The sequence below is a fragment of the Leucopleurus acutus genome (assembly GCF_964270905.1).
Source record: "Leucopleurus acutus genome assembly, chromosome: 2".
NCBI classification, from domain to species: Eukaryota; Metazoa; Chordata; class Mammalia; order Artiodactyla; family Delphinidae; genus Leucopleurus; species Leucopleurus acutus.
In genome coordinates, this window is record NC_139143.1 from 77,165,209 (window position 1) to 77,178,224 (window position 13,016).

Below are 13,016 nucleotides of genomic sequence, written 5' to 3' on the forward strand. Positions count from 1 at the left end.
TACTTAATGGCATGGGGACCTCCTTTTGTTCCTGGAAACTGAACTAATATCTTACTCAGACATGGTACCACTGTGAGAGTGTGACCTGCAATATGGAACAGGTCCTCTGTACCTGAAAATCAACCCAGTCCTGTCCTTAAGTTCTAGATTTCCCCTCACCACCACCACTAGCCTCCATATACATGTCCCATTACTTGTGTTTTCCAAAAGTTTTCTATTTGTGCAGTGAAAGCCAGTTTTAACCCTTTCAGGGCTAACCCTGAGAATTCTCAGACTTAGTGGAGGAGTATGGGTCTAGATCCATGGAGCCACTTTGGGATAGAGAAGGAGAAAGCCTGATACAACAGGAATGGCAACTGTTACCCCTTCACATATGACCTATACAGAGGACGTATTCTGTATTCATTCAGTACAATTGCATCTACGTCAAAGAAACTACTAAACCATGGTGATGAGATCATTTGAGTTGTGGTGTGCAGCTATCAGTCCTTGTAAATAAAATATTCCTTCACTCTTTTAGACCCGCAAAATCCTGTCTGCCTGTGAGAAGAACCCCACAGATGCCTACCAGCTCAATTATGACATGCACAACCCTTTTGACATCTGTGCTGCATCTTATCGGCCCATCTACCGTGGAAAGCCAGTGGAGAAATGTCCACTCAGTGGGGCCTGCTATTCGCCTGAGTTTAAGGGTCAGATCTGCAGGGTCACTACAGTAAGTACTGTCCTTGAGAAATACATCTAGAATTCTGTCTTGAGGGAAGGACCAACTAGCATGTTGGTCCTTTTTGTCTCCTGTATTTCCCCCTCACACCTTGAGGCAGTGACACTGGAGGAGGGTAGAACTTCCCACTGCTCCTTCCAGTCAGTAACAATAACAAACCACTCTACTGTGCTCATTGAGGTGTGGAGGGAGTAGGCTTTCTAGGCTTCTCACCCTCACAAATCCCTAACTTTCTTCTATTTCTTCTTCCATAGGTGACAGAGATTGGCAAAGATGTGATTGGTTTAAGGATCAGCCCTCTGCAGTTTCGCTAAGGCCTGCTTCATGTGTGTAGGGTTAAGCACCGTGGTTTCCCGCAGTTAGTCTTTATATCCTTCTAACTCCTTCTTCCTCAACTACCCTTCATATTATTGATGTTTAGCTCTCTCTACCCTAAAACCTAATGTCCTTTTCTCTTCTTCTATGGCTAATCAAAATGTCTAAACCTGACTTTTTTTTTTTTTGCCTCTGAGGACCTCTCATCTCAAGGTAACTACACTTGTGGTCATGACTGGCCTTGCCTTCCCAGCTTAGATCTTTCAAAGAACATTTGTGATGAACATTTGTGAAATAAATTCCTGCTATATTTATTCCTTCCCTCCCCACCACCTTTGTGTACTTTTTGTTAGAAAGGAATGAGATGTAATAAATAAGATAGCATCTTTTACTCAGTCATAACAAGCTGTCAGCCATCCCCGTTTTCCTTGGGCATTTAAACTCCGAGGCAGATATCTTCTGTGTGGCCAGAAACTTAAAGTCTGAGAAGAAACTATTTGATTTTCCAGAAATGGACATCACTTTTTGTTGACTTGTTCTTTACAAAGATTGTTCTTGTATTTTGTTTCTCACACTAAATAAATAAATTTCTACGAGAGTTTTGTGGCTTGCCATTTGTTTCCTGGATACTGTCATATTCCTACTTACTCCATGTAGCTGCCCCATCAAAGCAGATACCTTTCCTTCAAAAATTATTTTTAATTACAAAGGTAATAAATACCTATATGTTTTTTAAAGTACATATTTTTCATAGGATATAGTGAATTGCTGTGAGAATGGTAGAAAGCAAGTAGTTCCCCTATTCCATTATTGACTGCAACCTTCCATTTATTGCTAATTATAGAGTGTATTCATTGAGCACCTGCCATGTACTTGGTACTGTTCTAGATGTTTTATGTGATATATATGTGATTAATTAGTAATACATTGTATATAGTACAGCAATTACAATGGCAATACAGAATTTTGCTTGTCATGTACTAAGATTAATTCCATAGAGTGATGTACTGTGCCTTTGATTAAAATATATACTTTTTTTCATTTTAAATTCATGTTTTCAATAAACAATACATTCATATAGTTCAGAAATCAGTAAATGTAAAAAGCTATTCTGTAACATCTTCCTCCCACCTCTTTCGTCAGCCACCTAGTTCCTATCGCTTTCCCCAAAACAGGTAACTGCCATTGTTAACTTCCTTATATCCTGCCAGAGATTTTTTGATGTATAAACAAGCAGTTATGAATATGTTCTTCCCTATCCCCCTGTTATACCTAAATGGAAGCATACTAATGATTTTAAGTTGCCTTGTTATTCATGGATATGTGAGTTATTTCCATTCTTTGGATATTATATACAGTGCTGCAGTGAGCAACTTGAACATACATTGGACAGCTGTGGAAAGTGAATCTGAGGATAAACTATAAGTGTAATTCCTGCTGTCAAAGAGGGCAGGGCTTTGTATCTTTTTAGCTTTAAAAGATACTTTCTTAAACAGAATCCCCAAATTAAGCCTGCCCTCTCAAAAATTTGCACACTATTTTCATAACACTTTCTCAAGTTATAAACATTCTTTCTGTAACCATAGGCAAGTTGATGAAAAATTTGGCAAAATTTTCTGTAAATTTAAAATAAATTATAAAATTAATTTTGCATACCAACATAAACATTCTGAACTGAGGGATATGAAAAAAGTGGACAGTCCTCATGAAGCTTATGTAATTGGGGAAACAAAATGGATACATGTGAAATAATTAAATACCAGGAAAGAATTTGAAGTTGGTTAATAAACAGTGGAGAGCCATTAAGTCCTTACTTGAGAGAGTGATATAAAGAAAATATTGTAAAATACTGTTTTGCAACAGTGTTCACTATACATGAAAGGTGGGAGGTGAGTAAATACTGAGATGAGGTGTTAGGCTTATCAACAGTAAAGGAAGTTTAAGAAATAGTGCAAAGGAAGAATCGTGCTTATTTTCAACTCCATCTTAATTCTTTTATTTACCATCTGATGTTTTCCTTATTAACATACTGATATTACCATATTAATGTAAAGCCAATATAAATACCTGTAATGTGTGCTTGATATAGTCATATTAGAGATTACACATGTAAGCAGTTTGGAGTTGAATGAGAAAGTTAACCTGGAATAGATGTTACAGATGTTTGGGAGAAAGAGATTAATCAGGGAAGGACCTTAGAGTCCCAAATGTAATGTTACATATTTGTAATATGAATCCTAGAGTGGTGAAGGGTTTTGAACAAAGCAATTTAAGAGTTGGGACTGGAATTTAGGTCTTCTGACTCCAGAGTGTTTTCTCCCAAATCACAGTACTTGTGCCTGGAAGAACACAGTAGGTTTTGCACAGGTATGATTTTAAAAGTCTGTGCCCTGTATGTCAAGGAAAGAGTAAGTACCTAAACTGGTGCTTGACACAAGTACTCAAGTGTGTGTTTTGGAAGCTAAGGATGAAAGTCATGATGTAACTTTTTTCATTTAGTGTGATTTCTCCCTTTTAAACTTTATGGTACTTTATCCTTACTTCTTATAAGACACTTAACCTTGTGCCATACTTACTGTGTGTATGTCTAATCCTACCTCCAGCCTAATCCCCAGTCAACTACCTTACAGCAAGGGCTGGTCCTGATTTCTCTCTCTGCCCTCCACTGTGCCCAGCATAGGATATTAAACAACAGCAGATGCCTTCCAAGGGCTGAGATAGGTTTGTCAGGCAGTTGATGCATTCTCACAGATCTGAATAGCACAATTCCAGAGGAGGGAAGGGATGTCTGGAGTTGTCTATCTGAGTGTCCTCCAACTACACTCGACTGAGTTCTGCGAAGAGAAAAGGAGATAGGTCAGGGAAGGCAGGTCTATTACCACTACATTCCAATTGCCTCCTTGCTTAGTCCAAGGTCCAAGAGTCGCTTTTTCGGCCTGATTTAATTAACCAACATTGAGTTCTAAGTTATTGGCACTGTGACCGTTTTAATGGGGTGCAGGGAAATCAGAGATATCCACTAGATTCTGCAGAGAAACATGCCTCATCAGGGCCTGGGAGAGCAAAGAGCAGCCAATGAGTGCCCAAGTTTTAGTCCCTAGCCTAGGAGCTGGGGATGCAGCAGTGAACACGACAGATGAAAATCCTTGCTATCATGGTGCTTAAATTCCAAGGGGCTTGAGAGGAGATAACGATAAATAAATAAAATATATAGTATGTCAGATAGTGGTAAGTGTTGAGAAAAATAAAGAGGAAAAGTGGATAGGAAGTGTATATGTGTGTGTGGGAGGGGTTGCAATTGTATTTAGTGAGGCCAAATAAGGCATTTCAGAGAAGATGACGTTTGAGTAAAATACTGAGGGAAGTGAGAGGAAACTAGCATGTTGGGTATGCCGTTAACTATCGTTATTGATTACACACGCACAGCTTCTGGTTGTTCATAGGCAGTTTGTCCCAATTTGGCCTACCCACAGTTCAGGAAGGAATAATAAGCCAGGTAATGCGGGCAGTTGAAAGAAAGGAAGCCAAGCCAGTAAGAAACCTGGCAGAAGGTAACAGTAAATTCCCCTCTGTTGGTTCTACGTTCCTAGAGAAAGAGTGGAAGAAAAAAAAAAAAAAGAAAAAGAATCGAAGCTTCCTGTCCCTTTAAAAATGGCGGCCCGGCACGGGCCAACAATGCCATTGGCTGCACGAGGCAGAGGGGGAGGGCGCGGGGGGTGGGGCGCAGAGTCCTGCCTCCTACGGCACGGCGGAGGTGGCAAGATGGCCGCGGCCGAGGAGGACGGTGGTGTTGCGGCTGAAGCCGACCGGGAATTGGAAGAGCTTCTGGAAAGTAAGAACCCGTAATGGGAAAGGCCCGAAGGGGGCGGGCGTAAGGATCCCTTCAGGGGGTTAGGTGAACCTGAGGTATTTGGGGCGGAGCAGGAGAGGTTCTCCAAAGGTTGGTCGGCGGCGGAGAGTCTGCGACCCCCGAGATAATCTCTGGGTCACCCTCTCCTTCGCGGCGGGAGCTGAGGAGCTCGCTTTGGGTCCCTGAGCGGCCCGGACCGTTGATCTCCTTGCTGGAGGGGAAACTAACCCAGAGGACGATGTTTCACGATCCCACTCCAAACTCCCCTTACTTTTTAGATTAGCAAGTTCTTAAAGTCTGACTTTCTCCCCGCCGGCAGCAGCCTTCGGTCCTCGGTGGGCCGCGAACCGGACATCCACGGATCGCTTCCATTAACTCTTAGCGAGCCCGAAGTGCGTCCTTCTGTGCACTGTCCTGTTCTCCTTAACACAGAAGACACGCCTTTCCTTCTCCCAGTCCTTTCACCTTTCTCTCACCAGGCCCCTTTCCAGTTCTTTCATCATGTCAGAGCTCAAACACACTCCCTTCCCATTATTTTGAAAAACAGGGTGAGACGGCCTCTGGGGAAGACAATTCACCCTCTTAAAGGAGGGTGGCTGTACTTTTCCTCCGTAGCCCTGTTTCTTGCCCAGAGTGGGGCCGCTGCCCTCCCCTGACACTTAGAGTCTGGCCAGCAGAATGGTGGTGAGGACAGAGGCTTTTCAGGCAAGAGGTGAATATTTTTTTGTTTCTTGCTCAGTCACAGACAGAGTGGGCAGGCGGAAAGATGAACAGAAATTGTGAGAAGTGCTAAGTGACTGTGTGAGTCTGCAGAGAGGAGGCCAGAGGGAGCTCTAAGAGCTTTGGGGAGGGAGAGTGAAACTGGAAGATAAGGGAGTTCAGTGCACTCCTATGGAGTGTAATATGGAGTCCCTCAGTTCATACTAGTACCAGGACCCATGGGGAGCTAGGTGAAACATCTTGTGGCTTCAGCTTTCTTGCCAAAGATTATTCCCTTTAGGGCTCCAGAATGAATTCAGGGGGTTAAGGACATCTGTGTTCTCTGCTCCCCTTGGATATCTGTACGGGATTTCTAGGAGTCATTAAAGAATGGCAAGGAAGGCACTGTATAGATGGAGATGTCTCTGCAGAAGTTTTAACTCTCTTCTCCCAGCTCTGAGAGAGATGCTTGTTCCACCTTAAGAGATTTCTTCCCCTTTGATGACAATAAATTAGGTAATGGGGTGGGAAGTGGGAGGCTTATTGAGGGGTGGGTCAGGAAAGGGAGACTCAAAAAAAGGAGAAAATTTAGGAAAGTTGACAGTTTGAAAGATTGTCCTCTTAATGCTTTGCCCAGAAACTCCCCAGCCTTGCATCCTCATCAATCCCCGAATACACGCCGTGTTTCTTGTTTCTGAAGGTGCTCTTGATGATTTTGATAAGGCCAAACCCTCTCCAGCACCCCCTCCTACCGCCACAGCCCCTGATGCTTCGGGGTCCCAGAAGAGATCGCCGGGAGACACTGCCAAAGTATACGTTCCACCCACTTAAGGGATGGGGGGGCGGGCAATGGGCATGCAGCTCTGAGCAGAGGTTGGGCAGGCCCCTGTAGGCCAGAGGGGAGTTGGGGGGAGGTGCCTTGGCCTCACATTGCTGAGTGCTCTTGCAGGCCTTAGTCCTTGTGAAACAGGGACTTCAGATTGAGTAGAGGGATCTCAAGGAAGTTCTTTAAGAAAAGAGCAGATTTAAATGGTTGGATTGGGAGTGACACTCCATACCGTTCCCTCAGTGGCCAGATACCTTTTTGCTGCTCTTAGTAAGAGAGGTAGTCAGAATGTCCAGTGGAGGTGGGTAGGAGGGAAGCACTGCATTTCCCAGAGCCACTGCCTGTGACTTTTGTCAGAGGCCATGTGCAGTGGAGTGCCAAGTAAGAGATGCACTTAGGCCACGTTCTCCTCTGCAGGATGCCCTCTTCGCCTCCCAAGAGAAGTTTTTCCAGGAACTGTTTGACAGCGAGCTGGCTTCCCAAGCCACTGCAGAGTTCGAGAAAGCAATGAAGGAGTTGGCTGAGGAAGAGCCCCACCTGGTAGAGCAGTTCCAAAAGCTCTCAGAGGCTGCTGGGAGAGTAGGTGAGGAGGGGACCCCAGACAACTGAAAATGTCTGCGCAAACCTCCTAGGTCATTGTTGCTTGAGGACACCAAACTTTGTAAAGTTGACAGCAATTATGATACCACTGCCATGGGATGGGGGAGGAGATGGGAGGAGGCATGAGACCCTGTTTAATGAAAAGCATGAGATAAGTTGGAAAGTAACAGAAAAGATTATTAAAAAGTGACCATTTTAAAGGTCACAGTGTTAATGTGGGTGTCATTGTGGAGAACAAACTGACACACAGTTCATGTAGTTTTATGAAAATAACTATGAAGATAACCATAGAGTATTCAAAGATGTGGAGTGCTAGTGATTCCCTAATAAATGCTCCATATCCAAGCTGGTAACCAGGTCAGTCTAGGCAAGCAAACAGTTAAAATCCTAAATGACCTTGGCTCTTTTCATCTCTCCTAGGCAGTGATGCGACTTCCCAACAAGAATTCACTTCTTGCCTAAAGGAGACATTAAGTGGACTAGCCAAGAATGCCACTGACCTTCAGGTGAGGGGGAAGAGATAGGGAACCACAGGGGGCCCACTCCTAGACACTTGACCAGCAGAGTCTCAAAAGGCAGACTCTTGGGTATCATCTCAAGTCTGTCCCTGCCTGACTACTTTGCTACAGGCAAGTTTAAATAGTTCTTTCCCACCTGAAAGGTTGGTGAGCATCCCAAGAAGGTAGTATACTTGCTCACCTCCCTCCTGTCCTTTCTAGAACTCTGGCATGTCAGAAGAGGAGCTGACCAAGGCCATGGAAGGGCTGGGCATGGACGAAGGAGATGGGGAAGGGACCATCCTCCCCATCATGCAGAGTATCATGCAGAACCTCCTGTCCAAGGATGTGCTGTACCCGTCACTGAAGGAGATCACAGAAAAGGTTTGTGAACTTCTATTTATGCTTTTCCTCTTTGTTCCCCATTGTATCAGCTCCTGTGAGCTGCTTTGTCTATTTAGAGCCTGCAGAGATAGAGTAACTCTAGTGTACAGGTTCATCTATTTTTTTCTCCTTTATTTATTTGGAGGGGGAGAGTTAGGGAGGAGTTGCATCTCCAAGAGAATAAAGCTACCATACTGAGGATGTTTAAGGAAAAGGGGAAATCCTTCAGCTCTAGTTTTCTGTAAATTGGTCTAAGTCTCTGTTGTTGTCTGATAAACCTTTCTTGCATTTCCAACTTCATTAATTTCTCCAATAAGGTTTCACTGAGGATTTACTGGCTTTATGCTGTTAACAATTTTTAAGAGTAGTTTAAATGATGGTCTCTGCCATCACAGAGCTTATAGTGTCACTGAAGAGATTTTTAAAGGTTGTTAAAACAAACAAAAAAGAAGGGATATGTGACAGAGATCATATGTGGCCCTTAAAGCCTCAAATATTTACTATCTGGCTCTTCACAGAAATGTTTACTGTCCTCTGGTGACCGTAAATGCTAGCACAGCCAGGTGATCTGATTGAAGTGAGTGCTACTTCTCATGCTGAACTCGCTGATTTAGCTTTTCCTTCTCCTATGTTCCTGTCCCCTTCATGTTTTACTCTTCCTCATATTTTATTGCCCTTACTTATTCATTGTTCACTTACTTCCTCCCCACCCATTCTCTCTTTGCTTAGTATCCAGAATGGTTGCAGACTCACCGAGAATCTCTACCTCCAGAGCAGTTTGAAAAATATCAGGAACAACACAGTGTCATGGGCAAAATATGTGAGCAGTTTGAGGCAGAAACCCCCACAGATAGTGAGGCCACTCAAAAGGCTCGTTTTGAGGTGGTGCTGGATCTCATGCAGCAGGTAAGGCCTCCTCTTGCCGTCTGCCCGCTGCTGCTATCTGCTTGCGTGTTCAGTGGAGGAGGTGTCCTGGAAGGATGCCTCCCTGCCCAGCCAAGGTGGAGGAGGGAACACAGGAGAGGCCACATAGCATGGTCTTATCTCTTGTTCCTCTTTCCTTATTTTCCAGCTACAGGATTTGGGCCATCCTCCAAAAGAGCTTGCTGGGGAGATGGTGAGTATACCTTCTCATATACTTTAATCTTAGCCCCGGTTTCCAGTATTTTGTAACCTTTAATGATTTCACCTAAGGTGATAATTGTGGCTGCTGGGGATGGACCTTCAAAAGCTCTAACTTTCTGAAATAGGAGGAGTTATTTGAGTCCCTTCATCTCTTCTCCAGCCTCCTGGCCTCAACTTTGACCTGGATGCCCTCAATCTCTCGGGCCCACCAGGTGCCAATGGCGAACAGTGTCTGATCATGTGAAACACAACATGCTTTCTTCCCTGATTCCCAGCCGTGGGGGAACGTCTGGAGTCAGCAGAACCACTGGGAGCTGAGGCAGGAGTGTCGTCTACAGGAGTGGTCTGCCCACTGCCATCTGTCATCCCACCCAAGATTGTGCCATACCAGCGGAGGCTTTTTCTCTGTCTTTCTAGGAATAAGGCCTGTTCTGCAGATCATTTCTGTGAACCCTTTCCATTGTGGTTTCTGCTGCTAGCAAAGGCCCAGCTACCTACCAGGTGAAGGAAGGTGTCCCTTTTGGGGCATGCACCTTCTTTCCTCTCCCAAAATAATGTTATACAGGGCCACACTGAGTTACTTTTGTACCCAGGGTCTTCGTGCCTTGTGTCTACTCCCTGTCTTGGACCTGGGGAGCAGGGACAGAGTCCTAGGACTCTATATTTCTATAGTTCTCTTGGGCAGCACCTGTGGGAATGAATGGGGAGAAACTTAGCCTAGGCTGGGGGTTTAGGTCTGTCACCACACCCTCTTGCCTTCAGACTGTCCTGAATTCTCTGAAGGGAAAGTAAGTGGGGGGGCTTTTGCATCTAAAAGTGCTACTCTTTCACAGTAGGTTGAAAGAGAAGCCCTGGGATTCTCCTCTCTCCAGGTACAGAGTCCTCAATTGCCTGTTCCAGCCTGAGAACTCAAGTAGCTGCCCTGTTCTTTCTATAATGCTATGTGATCTGGGTGAACTCAGCCCTTGACCTTCCTTTACCCCCTGCCTCTCCTCTCATCTCTCTATTTTAAATACCTCTTTATTCCAACCCTTCTCTGAGCCCAAACTGTGACAAAGAAGGGCCCATCCTGTTTCCCCTCATCTAGTCTATCCACCACCCTCACTGGCCCCCCTGTCTCCCTGGCAAATGTATATAATTATAGTGTCAGGTCTAGGAAATGAATTACTGTTCTTCCCCAGATACATTTTGGCTTATTTGAGACATCTGATTCCTTTGAATCCTGTTCATTGATTCAGGGAGGTAGCTTGGGAAAGGGGGGGTGGGATGCAGCCTGGGTCCTTTTTCCTGACTAATAAATATTCTGAGTGAGGGATTGAGCCTGTTTTTCATCCAAGTCTTTTCCTAATCTTCCTCAGCTTCTCTAAGCTGCCGTGTGAGGAATGTTAGCATACCATTGCATTACTGGGTTCTACCACCACTTCCCTTCCCCAGCTCAGTCTGCACCTCAGTTGGCAAAGGAGACTGAATGGCCATATTTCCTCATTTTCTCTGAATATTTCAATTTGGGAAGCCCTTCGATTGGTATTGTATTTTAACATTTCACAGTATTATTATTAATGTTAGTAATACATTGTTAACATGTTTACTAAATTATTTTTCTTTGAGCTGACCTTGCTTTTCTCTGTGGGAACCAGTGAATCTGTAGACCTTGGCTGCCACATATTGGTGGATACTCTGATCAGACCAGCTGGCTGTCCTGGTTCAGCACTGAGAAAATAACTTCCAGAGCAAATTTGTACTTACCATTTGTGGCACTTTGAGCTCCTGACATGTCACTTTCCCTTGGATTAAGACTTTTCACCCCTTAATATCCCACACATTCTGTGGTATTGGCGAGGAAGGAAATGTTCTTAAGGCCTGAGGTTGTTTGGGAAGGTCCAGCTACTGTACCTTAAAGTACAGAAGAGCCCGGGTCTGAATCTGAGACTCCTCTCCTCTGCAAGAGATGGGAAAGTGCAGGCAGAGTTGTGATGATGGTCACAGGACGTGAATGGCCAAAATTCTCTCCTTATAACTAGCAAAAACTGGATGAGGAAAGAGAAAAAGGAGGGAAGAACGAAAGGGCCTTGCACCTTGAGCTATGTGCCAGTTTTCCTTTACACATTCTCACTTCTGCTGGCCTGGCCAGGGCTTACGCCAGGAACCTAAACAGATGCCACCTTAGTTTTGTTCCCAGGCCATTCATTTTCATTTTGATTTTGATTGAACATGAACAAATTGACCTCAGGTTACTCTCTGTTCCAAAAATACTATTTGAATTATTCTAGGACTTGTGGAAAGATGGAGCGGTCCTTCTCAAACTGTGGTAAAGGACCAGGTTTTTTGTTTTATAAGTATCCTGTCCTTTGTCCACCAATATGTGTTCCATATGTGCAGTTCACACTGTGGGCTACCCACCACACAAGTTTGACAACACCAAACTGACAGACCTCTTCCGCAGGATAAGGCCACTGATGATGCATTTGGATATTATAGCAGTCAAAATGCTAGGGACTTCCCTGGCAATCCAGTGGTTAGGACTCTGAGCTTCCACTGCAGGGGTCATGGATGGGTTCAATCCCTGGTTGGGGAACTAAGATCCCGCATGCCCCATGACGCGGCCAAATAAATAAATAAATAAATAAAAATAAAAAACAAAATGCTAAAAGGTTTCTGAACACATTTAATTTCTAACTCATTCTTGTCGCAGACTGGTGAAAAACTGTTCACAGACCAGCACAAATTTCCAACCACCTGAGTAACACTGCTCTAGGGCCCTCCTCAGTCTCTCCACAGTTGCATCAGCCAAAGGGATACATTTCTATACTTGTTCCATGTGAGGGTTGCTTCTACTGAACCTTTTCTTCAGCAAGAATGTGTCGCTATAAGGACGTTTCTAGTATTTTTCTAGCCTTCCTTTGCTGCTTAAAATAACCATCACAAAGCTTAGGTTTAAGCTGTAGAGTGTTTATGCTGCTCTCAAACTTTAAAGGAAGTGCCCCTTTGTTCCAAAATTCTGTACATTAGAAAACAAATTTGTAATTGTTTGGATGGTTTAATTAAGAATCAAGTTAGTACTGTGATAATCATGTTCCTATGATTCTGGAACATCCTGGCAGGGGCCCCATGAGGTGCTTATAATGTGCTGTTGAGATGGCTTTTTGGGAGCTTGGGAGAAACGATGGCCCACAGTAAATGAAGTAGAGATGACAGACCATATGAAAAATGATCAAAAGGCTTAGAGGAAGTGTGCATGAAAGAATGAATGTATATTTCACTGGAAAACCCACCTGCTGACTATGTTTCTCAGGAAGGCCTCAGGAAAATTTTGTATAAAAGAAAGGCACTAATGAAGGGGTCACCAGCATGTTTGAGAAGTTAAGAAGTGGTTGTCTCTGTGGGTGGAGGCTGATGGAAGAGGATGTTTAAGAACTGGTTTCCTTGGTAGTGGTGGGGCTAATAGGATCCTAGCATTGGGCCCTGATAGCAGAGGCCAAATGGCAACACTTAACTCTCAGAAGCAGGGTGGGTGAATTTCCATAAGGGCAGCACGGTCAAGGTGGAGGTGGCTAATGGAACGTGGGTGGTCTTAGGGACCATATAGATGGACAGTCAAGTAGGGTATTGATTTACATATAATTAAGAGTGACCAAGAATGGTTGAACAGAAGGCTGAGGTCAGTAACTTCAATGAAAAGTCACAATTCCTTGCCTAGTTTATAGGCCTGAGACAGTTGTCGGACTCAATCTATCAATTGAATGCACAATTTACTTAGTTAATCATACACTAGGGAAAGAAGACTACCCAAAATTTTTGAGTTGGAAAACCAGGGATACGGGGTCTGCGTTACACTGATACCAGGGACCCAGAGCACCATCACAGTACCTCCCATTCCTGCATTCCCCCTGCCCCACCTCACCCCAATTACAGTAGGAAAATATAGGGTCAGATAATAAATGGAGTGCTTGCCTAGGTCTGTCTCACAGTGGGTCCCAAAATCCACTTTATGGTCAT

At 44.1% G+C, this 13,016-nt stretch overlaps 2 protein-coding genes across 2 annotated transcripts in view; both read left to right on the forward strand.

Annotated features, from left to right (window-relative positions):
* The window catches only part of COPA (COPI coat complex subunit alpha), a 50,089-nt gene extending 48,459 nt beyond the window's left edge, over window positions 1-1,630 (forward strand). Inside the window, exons 32-33 of the mRNA XM_082833495.1 lie at window positions 521-715; window positions 979-1,630. Coding sequence (XP_082689621.1) covers window positions 521-715; window positions 979-1,038 — 255 coding nt within the window. The 3' untranslated portion in view covers window positions 1,039-1,630. The remainder of the gene's footprint in view (window positions 1-520; window positions 716-978) is intronic.
* A 2,782-nt stretch (window positions 1,631-4,412) lies between these two features.
* Window positions 4,413-11,776, forward strand: PEX19 (peroxisomal biogenesis factor 19). Its single transcript, XM_082833122.1, has 8 exons — window positions 4,413-4,871; window positions 6,289-6,398; window positions 6,832-6,997; window positions 7,435-7,520; window positions 7,734-7,895; window positions 8,625-8,801; window positions 8,968-9,012; window positions 9,181-11,776. Exons 1-8 carry the CDS (start codon window positions 4,691-4,693, stop codon window positions 9,262-9,264), a joined length of 1,011 nt encoding a protein of 336 aa, XP_082689248.1. The 5' UTR covers window positions 4,413-4,690; the 3' UTR covers window positions 9,265-11,776.
* Window positions 11,777-13,016: the final 1,240 nt, after the last annotated feature.

Excerpts from the sequence above, each read along its gene's own strand:
- PEX19 (XM_082833122.1), top strand. The coding sequence starts at position 4,691 with ATGGCGGCCCGGCACGGGCCAACAATGCCATTGGCTGCACGAGGCAGA. Across the intron at positions 7,896-8,624 it reads TGAAGGAGATCACAGAAAAG|TATCCAGAATGGTTGCAGAC; the intron begins GTTTGTGAACTT and ends CTCTTTGCTTAG. Across the intron at positions 9,013-9,180 it reads AAGAGCTTGCTGGGGAGATG|CCTCCTGGCCTCAACTTTGA; the intron begins GTGAGTATACCT and ends TCTCTTCTCCAG.